This window comes from Gavialis gangeticus, unplaced genomic scaffold (assembly GCF_001723915.1).
Source record: "Gavialis gangeticus isolate Ggan-Ray unplaced genomic scaffold, GavGan_comp1, whole genome shotgun sequence".
NCBI lineage: Eukaryota > Metazoa > Chordata > Crocodylia > Gavialidae > Gavialis > Gavialis gangeticus.
The window spans coordinates 55,853,142-55,875,499 of record NW_017729024.1 but is presented as its reverse complement, the minus strand read 5'-3'; the positions used below and the strand labels follow the sequence as shown (position 1 = coordinate 55,875,499).

Here is a 22,358-nt window from a genome sequence, read left to right as displayed (position 1 = left end):
GCGGAGGAATGATTCACTGCAAAAGGAAGGAAAAATTGCTACAAGAGTGGGGTCATCGCAACATTTATCAAGGGAAAAGTGCATTCTTTCTATGCATGCGTGTGTACCTACAGTTAAAATAAATGTGAGGGTACAAGACTAGGCAAATTTTAATGCCCGAAAGAGAACACAGGCTGAATTTTTGCCCTATATATAAATCAAAGAGCTTTGTCAGGACTTTCATAGGGCCAGGATTTCATCTCTGTTGTCCATCTCTTTTAATCAGCTCTTTTTCTACCCAGACAATTTGACACGAGGCCAGACCTTCTGCAAGTGGGTATCATATTTTCTCGTTTAAAATAGATACATAAATAAATAAGATCCCTGGATAATTACATAAGAAATCAAGAACATTAATGTTAAATAGAAAAATACTCAACTGCTTTAAGTTGCCTTCAGCTCTGCTTCTTTATTGGATGCAACAATGTGACCACATGCCAGGTTTCTGGCCACATCTGAAGCACATTTAAAGGTAAAGAACCTTCAGTACCTACCTGAAGAGAGAAACTACTTGGCTAGCAGCACTATTTTCTACAGGATGAAAAATGAGGGGAATTCTGGTAGATGAAAGGAAAAAAATGGCCAGAGAAGTAAGAGAATCTGGCCTCCTCCCTTCCTTAAGGCACCATGCTGTTTCCTATGGGACACCAGGCCCCTTTTCACTAAGTTTCCATGTTTCCCTTTCCCTTCTCTTACCACCTACTAGTCCCACTAACCTGAGGACAATTCAGGTTGCACTCTCACCTGCCAGCAGCCTTCTTGCCCCTACCTTGGAGAGGTCAGTTGCTAGCTCACAAGTGAACCTCAGTGACTTTGCTCCAAGAATGGGGACAAATAAGAAATCCAATGGAACATTTTGATTTCAGGTTTTTCTTAGTGATCTTATGCTTTTTATAGTCTGCCAGCAACCTTATGCGCTCTGTGAAATCTTTTACAAGCATAAGGATAACCCAGCCTCACCTATGAGTAGGTTAAAATCACCTCTCTCATGCAATTAAAGTATATGCAATCAAGAACATTTATCTATGGGCCCTTTTTGACAGCAATGGTCATATTTCATTTCATCTGCATGATTCAACTGTCCTTTGCGATTTTCTCTAAGGAAGGAGTTACCTTTTACCTAAATGCATGCTGTTCCAGTTATGATTTGTATTAACACCCTTGGCCATTTCTCTAGATGCCTGAATGCTATATATTACTAAATATAACACCAGGCATGGAACAAACTCCCTAAGCTATAATCACACGGGGGCTTGGTTCTCCCTGACTCACCAAGCTATCAGAGAAGCAGTAAAAGGGTCTTAGTGTCAACCATAATCACCCTCCAAAAAGTCTCTCATCTCCTAAATACCACAACTCCCTTCTCCATAAACTCTAAAAATCTAGGGACATCAGACTTGTGCTCTGTTGGCCAAGAGGGGAAATGCTGATGGACTTATGTATTCCAAAGACCTCCTTGCAAAATCAACCTGGCCAGGCCTGGCTCTGGTGATCCAAAGGATGTCTGCTCCTGAGGACAAGGCATGTATAAAGAGGCAGTTTTAAGATACAGATCAACACATAAAGGTAGCTCATGGAAGCTCACACAGCTTCTGGAACCCCCAAGGAATGTGTTTTATTAGCCAGCCCTCTTGGAAGGCCACAAAAAGCCACATCTTGCACAAGCTGATCCTTGGGTATGTCCCCAGTGGAGTACATGACAATAACAGAGGCAGAGACTGGGCTGGCCATGACAAAGCCCTGAGCCAGTACCAGTGGATGTGACCTTCCTATGCAAGTGGAGACAGACAAATTCCTGTGACACTAGGAGTGACCGCTGATTAAACAGCTTCTGTACTGCAAAGCACGACAAGAATCCCCATCACTCTGGGGACTGAGGGCGTAGGGAACAGGGCTCATATTTCCCCACCATTTCTTCTGGTGGCTTTTCCTGGGACAACTATTATGTCTGTCTTATCTGGATGGAGCTTCAGCCTGTTAACTCCTAACCAAGCCCATACCTTCGTCAGCTTTGCAAGCCAGGCCTGACGGAACATAAAGCTGGATGTTAACTGAGCACAGAGGATCCTATCAACTGGAGGCTTCACCAAACACTTTGCATGAGAAGGCAACAGAAGTGAAGCTTGTAGTAACACAGAACAGAAACACAGACGGAGAAAAAGCACCCACTGAATCCCCCTCTCTGCATTCTGACACAGATAAAGGAAAAAAGCCAATGAAATATCGCTCTGGTGGCCTCACAGCCCATGTCTGACTACCTCTCTGAGGCACAGAGGTTAATGGCATCAGAGGTGTATACAACTCAGTAAAGAAGTCTGGCCTCTATCTACCACCAAGAGAAGAGACTCAAAACATTGAACCAGGGCTGTCTTCAGACCTTAACCACAACTGGAACCAGAGTGATCAGGGGCCAAAGAAATCTGTCACATACAAGTCTGCCAAACTGACTCCCCATGTTTTTACCATGATCTTTTGTTCAAAAATGAAATATCAGGGCCAGACCAGTAACTATCAGCATCAAGAGACAACATTCAATGCAAGGCCTAACAAAACAATTGCTTGTTGGAAAGTTAAAGTACCAGTGTTACTTGAAAGACCACAGCCTGCAGGCCTCAGCACCCTCAAAACTTCACCGAGAGATTACATGGAAGAGGTCACCATGAGATCTCTGCTTTGAACCCAGGTGCTTTTGTCTGCAAAAAACAAGAGGTAGCTCTCTGTATGAAATGTTCGGGACTGCATGCCTAAAGAGACCAGAAAACACCTGGCTATTTGCCCAAACCCTGGACAGTCCTGCTAGCTGAAACTCTGAAGATGCTCTGGTGAAAGAGGAGACTTTCCTCTCTGTCTGTCACAGACACAACACCAATCTCTTCATGCTCCAGTCTACCTTGTGGCACAAGGCCTACTATCCTATTTTATCTGTTTCCTCTCCCACTTTACACATGGTGCAGGTAACCTTACCCTGTACCAAGAGTTTTGGTAAGTTCAGAATGGCTGCTTCCTTTAGAGTATATGCATGAAACATGATTACTGTCCTTTATTTTACCAAATAATACTAAGACCCCATTGTATAGGCACCTAGTGAGAGCCAGTCCCTGCCATGAAGACAGCTCATGATCTAAATGGGTGGGACAAAGGAAGAAACTAAATCCCAAGCTCTTGAGGCCCTGTCCTTAACAGCAAGACCATCTTCCCCAATGAGGTAACAAGCAACTGGAGTCAGATCTCTAGACCTGTGTCAAATGTGTGTGGCACTAGCATCATTTGTATCTGTGTGTGTCAAGCTATGTGCAAGTACACTGACCAAAATCCCCAGTTTAAAATATATCCACCACATTTTACATAGAACGATCTGTTCACATATATTTTAAACTGAAGTGCCTTCTTTTGGTTAGGTAGGTCAGCACTTTGTTAACTAGTGTTAATAAGGTAAAAGAAAAACTTTGTAGAGTCTGTCTGATATACAGATCTGCCTGTAGGAGTGTTGATAAGATGGATCTCTACTTTTAGAGTCCTTTTCAGTTTAGAAAAACAACTGCCATACGGTTCAGTGTCTTAGTTCTACAATAATTTCTACCACAGTACCAGTTTTCCTCAATAGAGATGCCTCACCAAGTGCCCCCGCAGCAGTAGCCCACACCTACCTCAAACTCCAGATAATGATCTTTCAGTTTGTAGTCATCCACTTCCTTGCCCTTCAGTTTCTTGTCTGGCGGGTAGGAGCGATGTTCAGCTAACTCGGTCGAGATCTGCTTCAGCTTGGCTTCATGCGATTTTAGCTGTTCATCCTTCAGAAACATACAAAGCACTTAAGTGTCAGAATCAAAAACATGTAATAAGTAGAGACAGGAAAAGCCCCCCAGTTCCAAGATTCTACCAAGTAGCATTAAAAACAAAAAATATTTTTCTTTTAACTAAGCCACTAAATCATATGGATCAGGTCCTCAAGCCTTGGTCCTCAGCTCCTGTTGAACTGCAATGGAACAGCCTACTTTTTAAAGATTCTCTGCACCTTCACACTCCCAACAGACCCATGGCAAATCCATCATTCCTCCCATATAAGAAAACCATGGGACATTCTGGCAGCACAGCACTGTTGAAGATGTAGTGCTCACACTCCAGTAAATCCTGTGCCAAAACCAGTGCTGTTAGGTGGGGCAGAAGTAAAAGCCTTAGCTCCTGACAATTTTAAACAGGCCTGTTGTGAGGCAGAGCTGGCATCATTATAAAGACACCTCCTCACCATGACTATCAGTAGATGCTCTCCAGCCTGTGGCATCCGTTTGCTGAGAGCAGTTTCCAGGCACAAGCTCTCCTGGGAAGAGGATGTGCTGTCCTCTCTGGAAGATTTATTTCCTTTGGTTAAACTCCTCTCCTCATTTATTCCCCTGGGCAGCTGGAAAAGATAAGGAGTTGCTACTCTTTCTTTCTAGACAATTTCCTTTGCCACAGTCCCAAACCCACTCGCTTCCTCCAGTCCATCTGTGTCGAGAATGGCATCCCTTCTGCAGCTCACAGCGTGCTTTTCTGCAGCTTGTGAGGTTCCTCACTCCTGCAGGACAGCCTTATGGCCATCTCTAAATCAGGGCTTCATGCTCAATGTACTTGATTGGTCTTTAGTGCCGAGTGAGCTAATACTGCAGGAGAGAGCAGAAATGCTGGAATCTGATGCGATGGAGGAACTCCCAGGCTGGATCAAACCTGAGGTCCAGAAGATACCCACTCTGGAAGTAGCAAGTACCAACAGCTTCTGAGGAACCTATAAAGACCCTATAGATGTGGGGAAACTGGCAGCCGTATTAAGCCTCCTCTTGATCTCTGAAGTTAAGAGTCTGGCTTAAGCCCGAAAGCATGAGGTTTAATATCCCTTCCAGAATTCTTGTGGTCATTGATAATAATCCAGATATAAATGTTCCTCCTCTCTGTCCACTAAACTCTTGACCTCCATGACTTCCAGTGGCAGAGAGTTCCACAGTGTAGTTATGCCCAGTGAGATGAAGCATCTCCTTTCATCAGTTATGAAATTGTCGCCTTTGAATTTCGTGTACTCTTGTTCCTACACTAAGAGATGGGAAGAGATGTTTCTGATCCACCTTCTCTAGACACCATGTTTTTATCATGTCCCCTCTTACCCACAACTTACCAAACACAGGACATAAGAACTGAGAAGGAATTTGGTGCCTCTCCTCCACCCTACCCCCTATCACAATTAAGATCTGATCTTGCACTCATTGACATCAACGAGAATTTTGGCACAAGCTTCCCTCTGTCCAGAATCAGGCCTCGTGGAAGCATGCATTATAAGAGGGATCTTGAGTGAGTTTACAAAATCCTAAACAGCAAGCAGAGGAAGTTGACAATTCGTATTTTACCTTCTGCAGACTGAGAAGCAGCCTGCTGGCAACATCTCCAAGCTGGCAGATAAAAGCAGACAGGTTTCTGCTTGTCTTTGAATTTATCTGCTTTGAAAATTTAACATTCTTTTTTGCCCTAGCAAAAATAGCTTATCATGTTTCACTCCTCCTGTCTGTCTTTCTCCAATACACAAACCTTGGGGTTCTGTTCCATTATTATTTTTTTCCAGATAAAATGGAAACAATGCATCTAGGAAACTACATGCTAAGTGGAACAATCACGCAGCACAGTGATCAGTAAAAGGATTTTTTAGAGTTACTGGGGGAAAATTACTGAAACAACAACCAAAGTTACAGTAAAAAAACCCAAAAAACACGTTGAACAAGATACTAGGTTGTATTCACAGAGCGAAAACCCAGAACAAAACAAGTTGACATTACATTGGTATAGCGGCACTTTTTAGATTTCTACCTTGCATATGGCATGAGAAGTTGATCACCCTGACTCAGGATGTTATTGCCCTAAGGAGGGTACAATGGAAGCTGATGAAAATTACACCATCTTTGAAGGAACTAGCATATGAGGAAAGGCTGAGAGCACTGGAATTGTGTTTAATCAGAATCAGGAAGCTGTAATGATGGCAAAAGGTCTTTAAAAAATTATGAAAAGGAGCAATCAAGATCAGGGAGATCACGTCTCACAAATTTAATCTCAACTACATAGGCGATGCATAGGGAGGGCATGTGCCCCCCCGAGACTGGCCAACGCTGAAGCCGCCACCAGGTTCTGTAGACAGTTGTTGCCAGCACCCACCCCCACAGCCGGGGGCAGCTGCGGGCAGTCCCCGCTCACTGACAACACCACAGGCGGCAGCTGCGGGTGGTTCCTGCTTGCTGCCATGGTGCCCCTTCAGTTGCAGGAGGCACCAGTCATTCATGTCTCAACATTTCAAGAAGCTGGTAGTAAGCAATACAGTTGTGTTGACACTGTCAGGGAAGCACAAAGTTGGTTTACCTTACATTCTAGAAAGTCCTCCAATTTGGAGGAATCCCAAGTGGTGAATAGATGCAAATCACCTGCAGAGGTCCTAGAGAAGAGGGTGGATGCATGCATTTAGAGTACTTTGTTTAGCAGCCTGGGCAGCATTAGAGCCCTTCTGATACTGCTCAAAGTGACTTTGTGTGACTGATGATGATGAACCACCTCATAGCTGGATCAGGGAGCCATGAAAGTGGCTCAGACTCAATTCTATCATCCAAAAAATCCCAAAGAGTCCTGAGCATTGCAGTTTTCTAGCAAGTCAGTAAGAGCCAAGAAAATATGTACATATAAAAAAAATACCCATACCTTTGTTTTTAGAACAGGAGGGGGCTCAAAGGCATAGTTCAAATAAATCTCATAGGAACATATATCTCATGCCTGTAACCACTTTGTTCTTATACATTCAGCCATTCCCATGGAATAAGGGCTTTGTATCCAATATAAACTTAATATAAAGCTACAAGATCCCTTCCTTCAGGAAAATAAGCTTTGTCAAAGTCTCCCTCCCTCACCAATCCTGCCCCACTCTGCAAATATTTCTCATGCCAAAAAGCAAGTAAAGAATCCCCATTATTTCTAAGTTCTAGCACCACTTTGTGCATAGTGGTCTGAATTGGAATAGCAGGAAAATAGTGTAGCCCCTGTTCTCCCTTTCCAAGGTTACTGCCAACCAAAGGCATCACTATCACAGGAAATGTGCTCACTAGAATGGCAGCTCACCTGAGAGAGCTTTGTCGTGGTGGCAGGCAGAAGCGGGCGGCTGAACTTCTTCTGAGAGCCAATAGCAGCTGGAAATGGAGGTGCAGAAAAGACAGCTGCAACACAGTTGATTTTGTCAATCCAGGCTTGCATTTCGTCTTGACTTCTGAGGAATGCAGACAAATATCAATGAGGACATCTGTGGGCCCATCTGCTTTTCCCACTACCTCCTCACCATCAGTGTGACACCTAGGGACTGGCTCATGAGCTCAGTCCTGTGGAACAGCTAACTCAGCATCCTGTCTCCAATAATGACTAGCATTGTGCGTTTCAGAGGCACACACAACAAATACGTTTCTTTCACACCACTTTGATCAGAGGCTGGCCTGTGCCCTGAAAGCATCCACTTGGATGACAGTCAAAATACTCTAACTCCTCATTTTTCCATCTCTCTTTTTGCCCTTAGCTGCTTTCACTGAACCCCAAATAGCTATGCCATTAAGCCAATCAGTAATAACTCCCCTTCCCTAATCAACCACTCAGTCACAGAGTACAGATGCAGAAGCTACTTCTTGATTAAATTTAAACCTAAATATTGGCCCTTGCCAAAAAAATCAGCTGTATCAGCCATCCCCTGTCTCTTGCTTCCTAACGTAGAAAAATATGCATAAATGCAGTTCTTTCCCAACCAACTTGCTTCTCTAGAATACTCTTGAGATTACTGCCAAGCCAGGACCTCCAGTACCACAAAGATCTCTAGATCTTTCAGTTAAAGTCTCTTAAATACTAGGGAAATGCAAGGTCAATTAAAAATTGTATGGGGAGTGCCACCAAATGAAGCACTGATGATGGCGAGACAGGAAAGAGACAAGAAAAGCCTACTGGATAGTATACAATCTGGTTTGGGACAAAGTTACATGTGAATAAAGCATGTATCAATTCTTCTTCTCTTTTCCAACTAAAGCCCAGTTCCTGTGAGCACAATTCCATGCAATGTGAGTAGTCCTACACTGCATATAGAAAAATCTGTGCTTAATGCCTTGCAGGATACTGGCTGAAAAAGATGCAAAAATTGTTTCAGAGGACAAAAACCCCATCAGACTAGGCCTTGTGGTAGGATCCTACATGTAAAGAAATCAACCCTAAAGTATTAGACTGAGTTCATCTCTCTGCCTACTGTTCCCAAAATCATTTTGCTGCTTGTTCTGTCTAAAAGGAACCTACAGCACCTTTCAAGCTTGAATTTGTGAGTCTTGTAAGAACATGTTCACTTTTTAGCACACCAGGGGTACATCTACCTGTGCAATTAATCATAGAATGATAGAAAATTAGGGTTAGAAGGGACCTCAGGAGGCCATCTAGTCCAATCCCCTGCTCAAAGCAGCACCAGCCCCAACCAGATCATCCCAGACAAGGTTTTGTTTAGCCGGATCATAAAAACCTCCAGGAACAGAGAGTCCACAAACTGTCTGGGTAACCTGTTCCAGTGTTTTACTACCCTCCTAGTGAGGAAGTTCTTTCTAATATCTAACCTAAGCTTCCCTTGCTGCAACTTGAGATCATTGCTCCTTGTTCTGTCATCTGCCACCACTGAGAACAGTTAACTCCATCCTCTTTGGAACCACCCTTGAGGTAGTTGAAGACTTCTATTAAATCCCCCCTCAGTCTTCTATCCTCTGTATATCATGCCAAAGTTTATTGCTGTCAGGTGCTGCGTTTACATGTGTGCCTGAGACTGCAGAATGTTGAGCAGATTGGCAGGGGGTCCAGGGTGTCAGCCTGCCAGCCTGAGGCTGCTCTGACCCAGCTCAACATGCTAGAGGGGCTCACTGGGGCATGAGGGTGCTTTAGTGCAGGGCTTAGCCAGCAGGCAACACCCTCATGCCCCAGCCAGCCCCATTAGCATCTCCACATGCACTGCTGTGCAGTAAATAGCACTGCAGCAGGACAGTACTTGTATGTACAAGTACTAACTTACAGTGGCATGTATTAGTTTACTGCGACCTAATAGGTCTGCACTTGTGGACACAGAAAGTTTGCTGCAGAGCTAATTAGGCAGCTCCACAGTAAACATCTCATGTAGATGCACCCCATGGGATCTATAACTGGATTAAACAGCTGCATCATATCCTGGTATATTAGGAATGTGCTGTGGCCACCTGCAAGTGGGCCAGAACAACACCAAATGTATTTAATCCAATTTTTTTTTTCAATGCCAGGAGATAGAAGCAACATTTAAAGTTGCGAGTAAAAGTATTAAGACCAAACTAGAATCCTTTACTGTGAGCTTCCTCTCTTTGAAGCTACAGCTCTTGGCTTCCCAAGGCAAGCTGACAACCTATACACCTAGCTTGAAAGCTACTGTGCCCTCACAAAGCTCCACTTACTTCAGGAGGGCTCCATGAAATTTTCTGTGGAAAATCAGGACTTAGGCATAGGTTCAGATTTTTAAACCCAGAAGGAGCCTTTAAATCATCAATTCTGACCTCATGTATAGTGCAGGTTGGAGAATTCCAGCCAGGGACTCTTGTGCTGAGCTCAGAAAACTTACGTTTGAATAGAACTTACTTCCCAGAAAGGCATCTGGTTTTATTTTGAAGACATAAGGAGAGGGGAGAATCCAAGATTGCCCTAAGTAGCTTGTTCCAATGATTAATCACCCTTGCTGTTAAAAGTGCGTGTCTTATTTCCAATTTTCATTTCATCTGGCTTCAACTGCCAGTTGCTGCTTCTTGTTATGCCTTTCTCTGCTAAATTAAAGAGCTTTTCTGTGCCCAGCATTTTCTCCCCATGAAGTATATATACATCATAATCAATGCTTCTTGGGCTTATTTTTGATTAGCTAAAAAGATCAAGCTCTTTAAGCTTTTGATTTAACCCTTCAAGTCACAAATCTATGCTGATCGTCTCCATCCCAGAATGTTAAAAAAATATGGTCCCCTCTGTTCCCACCTTTTTGCTTCCCATAAATTAAACACCCATATCAAAATGATAAATTTGCAAACTCACTGGGCTTGGAAAAGCAGGACTCTCCAATCAGCTGTTTTGAGCTTTAAAACATTAGGCCTTTTCTCATAGTCGGTTGCCTTTGATGCTAATGCGTGGTGTACACTCACTGCATTTTTAAGATCTTCCTCTGACAAAGCCTTTTCTGGTTTATATTCATCCTGCAGGATTTAAAAATGAAAAGACGGTATAAATTATTCTATACTATTAATCTCTTTCTTTAACCTAAGAAGAGCAATAAAGTCTTGCCCCACATAGGGCCATCAGCAACATTAAAAAATAGAAATTTAATTTAATCAGCCCTAAAATGTGCCTTCCCTGCTATTAAAATTCTACCTTTTCATATTCTTTAGTCTCTCTACAAAAGATGTGAAGAAATTCTACCATCATTTTCCCAACAAGAGGGAAGAACAGAAAGGATGGAATCATGGAAAGGATAAATCATCTCTATGCAACCCTCCACAAACTATCCCCTTCTCTGTCACATCAAGAAACCAATATTCAGGGCCCTTCATGGCCTATCCCTTGCTTTCACCATCAAGAAGTTCACTTTCTTCTCTGACTGGCCCAAGACACCAGCTCCTATCACTTACTTCTGTAAGTACTTTGTGACTTTCCCCCCATGCTGCCTCTTCACTTTGGGAGGAGCTCTTTTAATGAATCCCCAACTAACACGGTATCTTCTTTTATAACCTCTCTTTTTCTGTAATGCTACAAAACAACTGGCAATGGTCAGGCTATCAAACATGCTAAAAGCGCTGCCCACCAGAATGATCAGCATTCCCTCATGGTTTGCTTGTACTCCTACGTCAATCCACTCCTTTTGTTCTGTTGTCTCTGACAGGAACACGGGACTGAAAGAGATCTTCCAGATTACTTCTAGGCAACCACCTCAAATAAGCCCTGTCCTGTACTCATATTTAATATGTACATTATAAGTTCTCCAGGGCAACAACCATCTTTCTGTTCTGTATTTGTACAGCAATGGCACAATGAGGTCTTGGCCCATAACTGAAGATGCTGCAGCAACAATAGGCTAAATTCCTCAGTACTGCAAGTTTCAGCCTGGGAACTCATTCTGTTCTTAATTGCTTTAGGACCACAGTGAAATCAAAATCATGGTTCTGGTTGTCAGTGAAAAAGGGTATTCCAAGTGCCATTTGGAGCACTGCAGTGTGAGAAGTAAAGACTCTAGTCCACCAGGCACAGGTGCCTAAGTAACCTCATGGCCAAGTAACAAAAGGGGCATGTGAAGGGAAGAAGTCATTTGCTGGCATTGCTGCCATGGGGTAAGCTGATAGAAGTGTTTCTTAAACAAAGGTGTAAACAGCCCTTCACCTTTCTATATTCCTAACCTACAACCAGCTCACACTAGTCAACCTGAATGTCTTTTATTCTTCTCTCAGCTTCCTAGTACTAAGCAGCATGATACATAATTTCCACAAAATGTGCCTTCCCTGGAGCAAGGGTAAACAAATCAGAGAAGACACTGCGTGATCTGTTGCCCTGATTACCAATAGCTATTGGGCTGGGGGCTGGTCAGACACTGATCTAGTGCTGGGCATTTGTCAGAGACCTGCTCTAGGAAAGACAAATTCAGCATAGATGAATGGCTTTAAACAGAGAATGGATCCTCAGCTGGCACAGACTGGTGTAGCTCTCGGCTCCTGCAGATACAGTCCACAGTGCATGGGAAAGCTTCAGCTGCTGTTTTGGGGATGTACAAGCCGCCCTACAGTCAGAGCCCAAGAAGCTGTTGCTAAATGGGGTCTCTCTAAAATTCATCATTGTGGGATGGGTAACTGGCCCATTGGTGCATTGGGTTAGGATTTCATTGCGGTTCTCCCAGGTGGCCTCCTGAGCTGATCATGTTGAGGGACACAGGCTTCATGTGTTCTTTGTGCTGGAGGTGTAGTGAGTGACACCAATCCCACAAGTGAATCATTACTTGCCCCAGAATATGGACAGAACTGTTCATTTGCACAACAGCTAGCAGACTTACTTTTTGGTGCCCCCTACAATAAGTCAGCTGAAACTAAATCAAACGCTCTGCTGGAGCAGATAGGCATTTATAAACATCTGCAGTCACCAGTTAATCTACCAGCCCATAGATCACTCTTCCCTACCATGTGTAAAAGTCATGATCATTTTCCCTCCACCTGAAATGGCTGAAATAAAATGGTAGAAGACTGGAGCTTTGCTGGCAAAAGAACACCTTTGAATCTAAGTAACCTAAGTAAATGTAACATAAGGAGTTTGCATGGTCCTATGCTGTGGCAGTGCGAGAAGGCAACTCACCTCCTCTTCCATCACTCTAGCTCCTGCAGAGTCCTGACCAGTTTAGCTGCTCTAGTTAGTTGGCCATATAATGAACCAAGATAATCTTTGCCTGGATTTGCTCTTAAATGCTTACTGTGCCAGGGCACTCACCCTAAAAACCTTTATTTAGTTAGCACCTCATCCTATTGCAATATTTAATCATACTCACCTTAGCCCTCACCTTTTCATTCAAAACCAGCTGGGAAAAATTGGAGTGCACATTATATGCAAGGAAAAGGGCTTCTTACAGGTTCAGAAATTAGTTTGGGGGTAGGGCAGTGGAGTGGTACAAGTATTAATTGCTGCAGTGCTGGAAACCACTGCTCCCTCCCTTTCCACCCCTCTACCATGAATTTCTGCTCCCATGCAGAGGTGTGTGGGGCTGGTCTATGGCTGCAGTGCCAGGTTCAACCCAGCACACAGCCCTGGAGCCTGCATGTGGCTCCACAGTGAGTATGTAGGATCAGACCTGCCGCACAACTGAAGCCAGCATGCTGGATAGGGCCCCACCAGGTCATACAGCCTCAGAGTCAGCATACTAGATTGGACCCTGCCAGGCCACATGACCCCAGAGCCGGTATACTGAATTAGACCCTACTGCTCCAGAGCTGGCCTGCTGGCTCAGGCCTTACTGGGCCACCCTACTACTCTGGAGCTGGTAAGCCAGATTGGGCCATGTCACTTGGCCCCAGCTCCGACATGTTAGACTGGGCCTTACCAAGCTGCTCAGCCCCAGAACCAGCATGTTGGATTGGGTCCTGGCATGCAGCTCCCAGCCCTGGAGACCTCAGTCCTCTGCCACTTACCCAAACTCCATGGTAAGATTTTTTTCATTTCTAAAGGCCTTGCAAAAATAGGGAGAATGTTATATTCAACAGTATGGTACATGCAAAAAATATGGTAGTTGCCTAAGTGCGAGTCTATTCCGCAAGACTCAAGTCCCTGAAAAAATACCGATGCATCAACATTTTACACTTCACCTTCTGATATCTTAACAATAATTTACAAAAGGTGACAAATAGGAGGAGGACACACCCACCTTTTCTGATAGCTGTTTTTCATGGACTAGAGCAGGGTGGAATAGGCTCACACTTAGGTGCCTACTTGGTAGAACAGGATCTGGGTCCCAGTCTGCATGCAAATGAGATGCGAGCAGAGGAGGGCAACCAAGCAGGCCTTGTGTGGTGCTGCCTCAAGGGACTGGTTTGCTGAAAGCTAGTGGCAAGTAATAGGGATCACTGCAAATGATGTTTAATCGAGACAAACAAACATGGCTAAATCTTAAACATATGGTGGTCTGGCCCTCATTCAAGCAGCTGGCACGGTACATCAAAGATCCTGACAGCTATTGCTAGTCTTATGTCCCATCTTCTTGCAACAGATTTTTGAAAAGACGATGGCAAGTCAACTCCAACTGTGTACTGACTCCCTGAAGCAACCTAAACCACTTCTGAGCAGGCTTCACTGATGTACTATCCCTTCTTACATCCATGTTAATCATAACAGGCCGATTGGCAACCCACACTACCATGGATTATGCAGCTCTGTTAACTTGCCTAAAAGCCCTGACCAAGATCTTTGGAATTGCTTTGAATTATTTTACTTTGTCTCACTTGTGCAAACACTCTTAAAGGTTGAAATGGGCAGTCAAAATTCTTCAACAGAAGTCCTTAATCCTGTGTGACTGGCATGCTGTAAAACCACTTATACTGAAGAGCTCCTGGTATTTGGAAAATATCCAGCTACACATTTCTTTCAAACAGGAACTGAAGGAAGTTCCCCCCGATGATCTAATGTCTAAAAGAGACAGGAGCGCCTGGACGGCATCTGGCTCAAGCCCAAACCATGTCAGATGGAGGTAGTGCAAGAGAAGTGTTCTGAAGACTTGCCAGGAGCTGTGACATCATTAAGAACCCCATGTATTTGTGAATGCCATGTTCTTCCTTGGTGTCCTACTGAACATGTATTTTGGATTCTCAGGTAGCTGATAAAAAATGACTCTTCTACCTTCAGCTGACCCACTGTCTGTGCTTCATTACAAATGGATTAAGAAAGGCAAAGCAGGGTATTTTACTTTTTACAAGCTATTGTGCAACGCATGGACAAATCAATTGAGTTAACATGTCATAGTTCCAAAACTCTTTCCTTTCAAAGGTCCCATAACTCCCACTGAGCTGACACTTAACTTGGGTCTCTGTGACAATAACTCTACATCCTACTTTTCTCTTGTATCAACTCATTTCTATTACTTGATGAGTAGTTATAAGGAGTATTCCTAAAGCCCATATCATTATAAAGAGATGTTATATCACACTATCGCTGAAAACAAAATCGAATCAAAAGGAAAATCTAAGGCCTGCTTTACTGCACTGTTTGCTAAGGAAAAATTTCTTGCAAGCCAGTTCATGTTACCATTCTTCCCTTATAGCTCCGTCTTCTATAGGCACATCACATTTCAGCTCAGTTTAATAGTGACAGTTTCCTATTCTGCTAAATTCCTATCAGATTATAATCAGAGAGCAGGAAATTAACCTTGGCCTGGAGATGCCCACGAACAGGGCAGACATCACAAACATGTAAAATCTCTGATTTTATATAATATTGTGCAGACATATTTAGCTAGCTAATTGCAAGTGTTTCAGCTGAGCCCCCTCCAGCAGTCTCACTGCTCACTGATTCAGAAACCATCCCTTTCAAATCACTCATTAAAACATGAAACAATATGCAGTACAACAGTTTAGCACTGGAGCGATTCCACAGAATAGATATGTGGGCATAATGTCTGAGCCTACCCATGCTAATCTCAATACAAGTTACTTAGACACCACTGCTCAAAATATCTTTAAAAAGAAACAGCGATAGTGAGATAAACTGGTAAAAAAATATGATACATACATATTAACAATTTACCACCAGATAAATGGGGGAGGAGCTTTTCTGCATGTCATTTCTCTGTGGTAATTGCTTATGTGCATGTTCTTAATTGATGTTAAGCAGAAGCTAGAACACAGTCACTTACCTCCAAGAGCTAAACCACTGCAATTCAGGTACCACTTAGCGTGGGGTAAGAGCATACAAATGGGCAGTTATTATGGAGCAGCTGGTGAAGAGCAAAGCCTCACCCTACTCTGTCCCCATAGTAAATGGTTTCTACATCCATACCCATGTCATAAGAACATAATCAGGGCTTAGTTACCCCCGTGGCAGGGCAAGATATCTAACAATTATTGGATTTATTCACACGCCATACCACATGCCCCCTTGTTTTTGGAAGGCAGAATGGAAAAAAAAAAAGATTTTTTCCAGAATCTTACCTGCCACAGCACAGGCTCAATCATGGCTGAACACTGCCTGCATGGAGCAGGACCAAAGTACACTTGTCAGCTAAAACTATGAGAGGGTTAAATCACTAGCTATGCAACTGTAGGTAGAAGGTGCATGATGCTGATGAGTAGACACCACCCTGATTTCATGAGGCTGGGAGCTGACCACAGCTCCCCCACAGCCATTCCAGCATCCCCATGCCTCTATTTTGGTGCAGAAATCAATTTTGTCACTTAAGACACTGCCCATCCCCATTTTGAATGGCTAATTTTTGTTAAAAAGGTACAAGTGAAATGCAAATAAATAAGGTATTATTTATATGCCAAGAAGATCCAGAGGGAGCAGATAAGATTGGGGTTACACTGTGCTAGGGGCCGTGCAAGCAGAGGGAGCGAGTGCCTGAAGATGTCAGAGTTCAAAGAGATGAGGCAAACAAAAGATGCAAGGGGAAATGGAGGCAGAGGGAAAGGCAATGATTTTCCTGAGATCACAATGGTGGTCAGTATCAGGGCACTACATTTCTCAGACTACCTTCCATGGAAACCAGGATTTCTACGGCTCTCCTAGAAGTCAAGATAATCTTAATATAATATACTGCAAAAAGGAAACCACAACTCAGTAGGCTTTGCTACTGGTGAGTTGGTGAGCTTGCAAAACTAATTTTAAACCCTTTGTTTTTCCCAAAACAGAAAAGAATGTGGGCTAATAATTCCCATATTTACTTTCTCCCTGAAGATGGAGGGTTCATTTTAAAAGTTCATGCAAAGCCCTGCTGAGTCAGGTGACAAGTCAAAAAGACAATCCTTAATTGTGACAGTGCAGGGGAATCATGTGTATAAGCTTGGGGCAAGCAAGCTCAAAATTCTCAAGCATGTCATGAAGTCCTTTGGGGCTTGAAAAGGGATTTATTAAAAATTAAGCCATGAATTGACACATCTCCTGAAGCCCCATTTTTCACTGCAGGATTTAGGAGAATGAAAGAAATGCATTAAAGAAATCAGGATGAAGCAGTAAAACACACCATGATAACTCAACTCCTATAAAAGAATGTTAATGCTTTGCCAACTGAGGTTGAAGTGACACAAAAGACAAGTGAGCTTCATCAGGGTATTTTTGTTTTGGGAGCTAGATGGGAGATTACTCTTACTTTCCGAAGGATGAAGGGGAAGAAAGTATTTAATTTATTTTTTGAAATACAAAGTGTTTAACACTACCCATAACAGCATTTTATTAAGATAGGACAATAGAGAGAAGAGGCTTAACACTTAATAACCTTTTGAAAGCTTATTAATTGAATCCTCCCCTTTCAGGTACATGTCAAGAAATAAAATCATGCCCCATGGACACTGCAACTTTACATAAAGCAATTCAGTCAGTTACTAAATCGCTCTGCCTCTTGAAGCAAATGCTAACAACGATTTATTCCAGAAGTCAAATTCCAGAGGAAGGTGGTTGCCATTCATTTAAAAGTAACATTCTGAACAAGTCAAGAATTTTAGGTTAATATAATATGGGACTCACACTGATAAGAGTACAGGAAAGGGCACTGGATTAAGATATAGGATGCCAGGGTTCTACTCCCAGCCCTGCCACTGATATGCTGTGTGACATTGGCTAAGTCAATTTTTGCTGTGGTACTTTCTCTTCCTATCCTCTGTCTACCTTTTCTATTTAGTCTGTAAAACTTTTTGGAGCATGGATCAATCATCTCTTACTACATGCTTTCCTATAATGAGGGCGGGGGGGACAATTGTGCACAATCGCTTCCAGCCTTTCATAGATTCCATAGATTTTAGGGCCGGAAGGGACCTATCAGATCATTGAGTCTGACCCCCCGCCCTGGGCAGGAAAGAGTGCTGGGGTCAGATGACCCCAGCCAGGTGTTTGTCCAATCTCCTCTTAAATACCTCCAAGGAAGGGGATAGCACAACCTCCCTTGGAAGCATATTCCATATTTTGGCAACCCTCACTGTCAAGAATTTTTTCCTGATGTCCAGTCTAAATTTGCTCTCCTTCAGTTTGTGGCCACTGTTTCTAGTTACCCTGATGGGCACCCTTTGCTAATACCAGTCCACCTGACAAAAAGATATTCCTCCTTCATCCCCCATTTTCTCCTCAGTCTTCCACCAGCTTCCCCTTGCTCCTTCATTCTATGATCATCTCCTTTTTTAGATACCCTTTGTCCCACACAGGATCTACTCCTCTCAACCTCTCCCAAAGGCTTCTCTTGCTAACTTCTTCAAAGCTGGGCTGACATAGCAAGGCAATGAGGCCCAAGGTCCTTGGTGGTCCTCTCACAGACAGCCCAAGTGGCAGTTAAGGGGCAGAGAATTCGCTTTTACACACCACGAACTAGGCATTGTTACCCTATTATTATGACAGTGTAAAGAAATGGTCATATGGTAATGCCTTCACCTTGAAGTAATGCGTTATAGCATATACTCTGGATACAAGATTCAGCTATACAGCTATTCTAGGGCAGCATCCAAAGGTCCCAATTATGGAGCAGTAACCCCAGCGCAATAGGTACTGTACATAAAGTACCTGCCCTGAAAAATTTGAAGCGAAAAACCAATGAAACTTAACCCAAGGACACTCTTTGATGTCAACAGCATTTGGAATCTGGCCCCTTTGAACCAAATGGCTATGGTGGGAGAGAAGTAGAACACAACCACATCTAGACCATGTTTGTATACACTGAAAATTGTCTGCTCAGTAGCCATAAAAAGCAAGCGCAGACCGAAGCTGGTCAAAATATTTCTGAATCAAGAGTTTTCTCCGGGAAACCACTATTTAATCGAAATCAGGATCTTATGTGACTGTGTTCATTTTGATGAACTTTCTGAGAGAAGTCATTTAAATGAATCATTGCAATGTTGTTGTTTCAATTCACTTAGTCCTGACCTTTATGTTACATTTGGTATTTTAATATAATATTATATTGAGTATTTCTATACCATATATGACTCAGACTTGACTTTTTTAAAATTGCTCCACAGGAAATTAAGACATTTTAGTTTTTTGCTCCAATTTAGAACTTTTTTTACCCCTGAATTAGTGAACAGAACTAGAACAGAAAAGGGCCGTGTGAGATCAGCACCATGGACAATAGCTTATGGGCCGGGGCGGGGGGGGGGGATGTAAACATGTGACTCAAGTACTTTTACTGATTATGGATGAAAGACATGCTGTGTGGGTAGCAGAGGGGATGCTCATCTGAAGGAAGGCTGAGGATCACAGCATTAATCAATCTTTAATTAGCTTCCCAAAGAAACATATTTCTGTTACCTTCTGCAAGTAGAGCACTGTTCCCTTCAGAACAGCATAAAAGGTCTTCCAGCCACGTTTCCCTCTGGGAGCTAAAGAGAAAACAAACCAAAGAAACCCATTTAGCGGGAACCCATTTTACACTTTGTCTAAGCAACAGGAAACCTGAATTAGGCCTGAACGAAGCCTTTTCTGTATTCTGCTATTCAAAGAAGCGTGTGGCTAGCCATCGTGACAGCTCAATGACTGCTGTAGGGGGAAATAGAAGTCACAGCTACAGTGCAGGCTCAGTAGGCACCAAGGCTCATGCAGAAAGCACACACAACATAGGTGTCTCTCTCAGTTTGCAAGCTTGATCACAGCAGTAGTGTGCCCCTTCTGGATTCCACTGGCGGGCCCCACTCATGACCACAGAGTGCTCAGTAGGGCATGGCACAAAGAAGTACCATTTCCTCTTGCAGCTGCCAACAACAATGCTGGCAGTGAGGTCTCACTCCTTCCTGTCCTCCTGCACCTTCCAGAGCTTGCAGAAACAGTGAAAAAGATGGAATCTGATTAAAAACCCAGAAAAAGGAAGAAAGAAAATTCTACATTAAGCAAGAGATAAAATGAAAGTGACTTAAATGATAGAATTACCATATTTTCTCAAATATAAGATGACCCTCCCCAATAATTAGATCCTATATATGGAAAATGTATTAATTTGTCATAATGTTTCAAGTATAGAATCTAATTTTTGAAGGTTTGCCATGAATCTGTCCCCCTTCCACTGCTACAGCAGGGAAAATAAATCTAAGGGGGCAGGTATCCCATTGCCCTCTGCCCAACCCCAACTTCTTCCCCCCACCAAAGCCCCTTCTCCCTCTTCTTATTGTCAGATCTTGCTCTCCCTGAACACATGGAAGTTAGGGGAAAACCTGAAAACACTGGGCATATCTACATGAGATGTTTACTGCACAGTTGACTAATTCACTGTGCAGTAAACATCATGCGTCTGGCCCCTAGTAGGCCAGAGTAAACTAATTTACTCTGCAGCAGGATAGTATTTGTAAAAAAAACTCCACAGCAGTACACATGTAGATGCTGCCCTGGCTGGCTCAAGCATGAGGGTGCTTCAATGCAGGGGCTGCCTGCTAGCCAGCCCCATGCTGAAGCACCCTCGTGCCCCAGCCAGCCCTTCCGCAGCACGCTAAGCTGGGGTACCAGCCCCAGGTGGGGACCTGGTTGCCCTCCCCATGCTGAGCTGGTGAAAGCAGCCCCAGGCTCACCCCTGGACCTCCTGCCAGCCCAGGCTGTTCTGACTCTGCTCCACATGCTGCAAATGAATAAACTCTGGAGCTTATTGCTACAGATTTTATTGCTTCCCTGCACAAGTTCAAACAGCACACTCCAGGAACAGTAAATGGGGGTAACAAGCTCTAGAGTTTATTCATGTGCATGAATTGCACATGTAGATGCACCACTGACCTTGAAATAGGCATACCTATAGTAACTTGCATATAGTACCCATAGTCTTAGCTCATTCAGAATTGATGCATATTACTTTTTTTGAAACTGCTGCAAGTTTTAGTGTACATATGCCACAAACACACTTTTAAGCATTGCTTTTTTACCTACTCAGATACCATATGAACTATGTATGATATTAGTCCAGAGCAAAAAGGCTCATGATTTACCATATAGTTCACTGGGCTGGCCCCACCAAAGTAAACATTTTACAGCCACAGTGACCCCAAAGCTCAATACTGCTCAGTATGTGTGTGTACTCCAAATACTCCCCACAAGGGATCCATGTGGTAATTAGCCCCACCACTCATGACTGGGACTAGATTTTCTTGTTATGAATCCTGGGATCCTCCAAAAAAATGTATATGCAGATGAGGAACAGGACAACCTGGTCCAGCTCCACCTCATAGAGAGTAGGGCAACACTAGTCTTATGTGGCAAGCTGAGAGGGAGGATGAAAGAAGGAGTCTGGGGGAACTGTTTGGGGGCCCATTTGGTGATGTTTGCCAGGCATTTAAGGGTAGTGAACATGAATTATTGGAAATGGAAAAGAAAAGTGCAGCTCAGCTGTGGAACTGAAGAAGTTAAAATGTATGCCATACAGTGGCCCATCAGGACTCGAAAAAAATTCAGCACTGAGGGGAACTGAGCTCAATGGGCACTACCTTATATCTCCTTCATATCAGCTACACTAACCTATCCTTGCAGTAGGTTCTCATCAATGCCTTGACCTTTTTGGCTAAGATCAAATGTAAGTAAATCAAAAAAGGAGTTAGGGTTGGCTATGGCCCTCCTGGTGCCAGCCTGGTATTACAGTATAACCAGGACCAGTGCCAGTTCCCTGTGGAGAGAACACCTGCCCATTATTTTTAAAGGCCAAAACCTTTTTTTAAAGGTTCCCATCAGTATGTTTGCCCAGTGTGGGCCATGTGTTTTATAGTCATCCTCAGATTTGGCTGTATTTAATCAACTTCATAGTTGGTTTCCATTGCTGAGCACATGCTGCTTTTGGCAGTAGTTTAATGATCAACAGTGTATTTAATGAGATTTCTTTGTATACAAATGTAAGACAAGGGGCTTTTTTCCCCATGCTGACTGGGGAGGAAACCCCATCATGTATTTGAGTAAATATGGTAATCCAAAATAGACATTACAAATCTGGGAAATTCAGAGTTAAAGTTAGACTTAATGGGTATTTAAACATGCCAATGTACAAATATGCACAGTTCATAGGTTTAGGGAAGATTCAGGACAAAATGAAGCTTTAAATCAGCTCCAACATATCACCATCATGACACTTCACCAAGCCACTCTTGAATTTAATCAAAAGCATCCCAGTCTGGGTTGGAAGATACCAACAGATAAAATGCACCACTTCCCCTGGGAGTTTGTTCCAATGGTTAATTATCTTGGCTAGTAAGAAAAGTTCTGCCTAATTTCTAATCTGAATTTGTCTAGCTTCAGCTTTCAGCTATTGCTTTTTGTTATGCTTTTCTCAGCTAAGTCAAGAGCCTTTCCCTCTTCAGTATTTTCTCTCTGTGAAGAAAATCAGGTGCTTTAATCAGGTTGCCATGTTTGTGGCTTCTACACCCTAACTCTGCCCTGTAGCAACTCCATAAAAACAGATAAAAACTTCACAGTAACCTTTAAAATTAAGCTGTAGTTTATCTGGAATGATCAAATGCTAAGAAGTAAACTCTTCAAAAATGCCTTTGCAACTTTGAAGCCCAAGACCCACCGACTCAATGGGACTTTGGCTTCTAAACTGCAGAGTGAACTGGGAAGATTCTGCCCCCCTA

The 22,358-nt window shown here is 43.2% G+C and overlaps 1 protein-coding gene and 1 long non-coding RNA gene across 2 annotated transcripts in view; one reads left to right on the top strand and one right to left on the bottom strand.

The window, feature by feature from the left end:
• Positions 1-22,358, top strand: part of LOC109297389 — a 788,954-nt gene that overhangs the window by 102,863 nt on the left and 663,733 nt on the right. The gene's annotated exons all lie outside the window — the stretch shown is intronic.
• The window catches only part of PSD3 (pleckstrin and Sec7 domain containing 3), a 206,325-nt gene that overhangs the window by 5,003 nt on the left and 178,964 nt on the right, over positions 1-22,358 (bottom strand). The window contains exons 11-14 of the mRNA XM_019517099.1: positions 19,075-19,145; positions 10,147-10,304; positions 7,159-7,303; positions 3,687-3,830 (exon numbers count right to left, since the gene is read on the bottom strand). Of these exons, the coding sequence (XP_019372644.1) occupies positions 3,687-3,830; positions 7,159-7,303; positions 10,147-10,304; positions 19,075-19,145 (518 nt within the window). The remainder of the gene's footprint in view (positions 1-3,686; positions 3,831-7,158; positions 7,304-10,146; positions 10,305-19,074; positions 19,146-22,358) is intronic.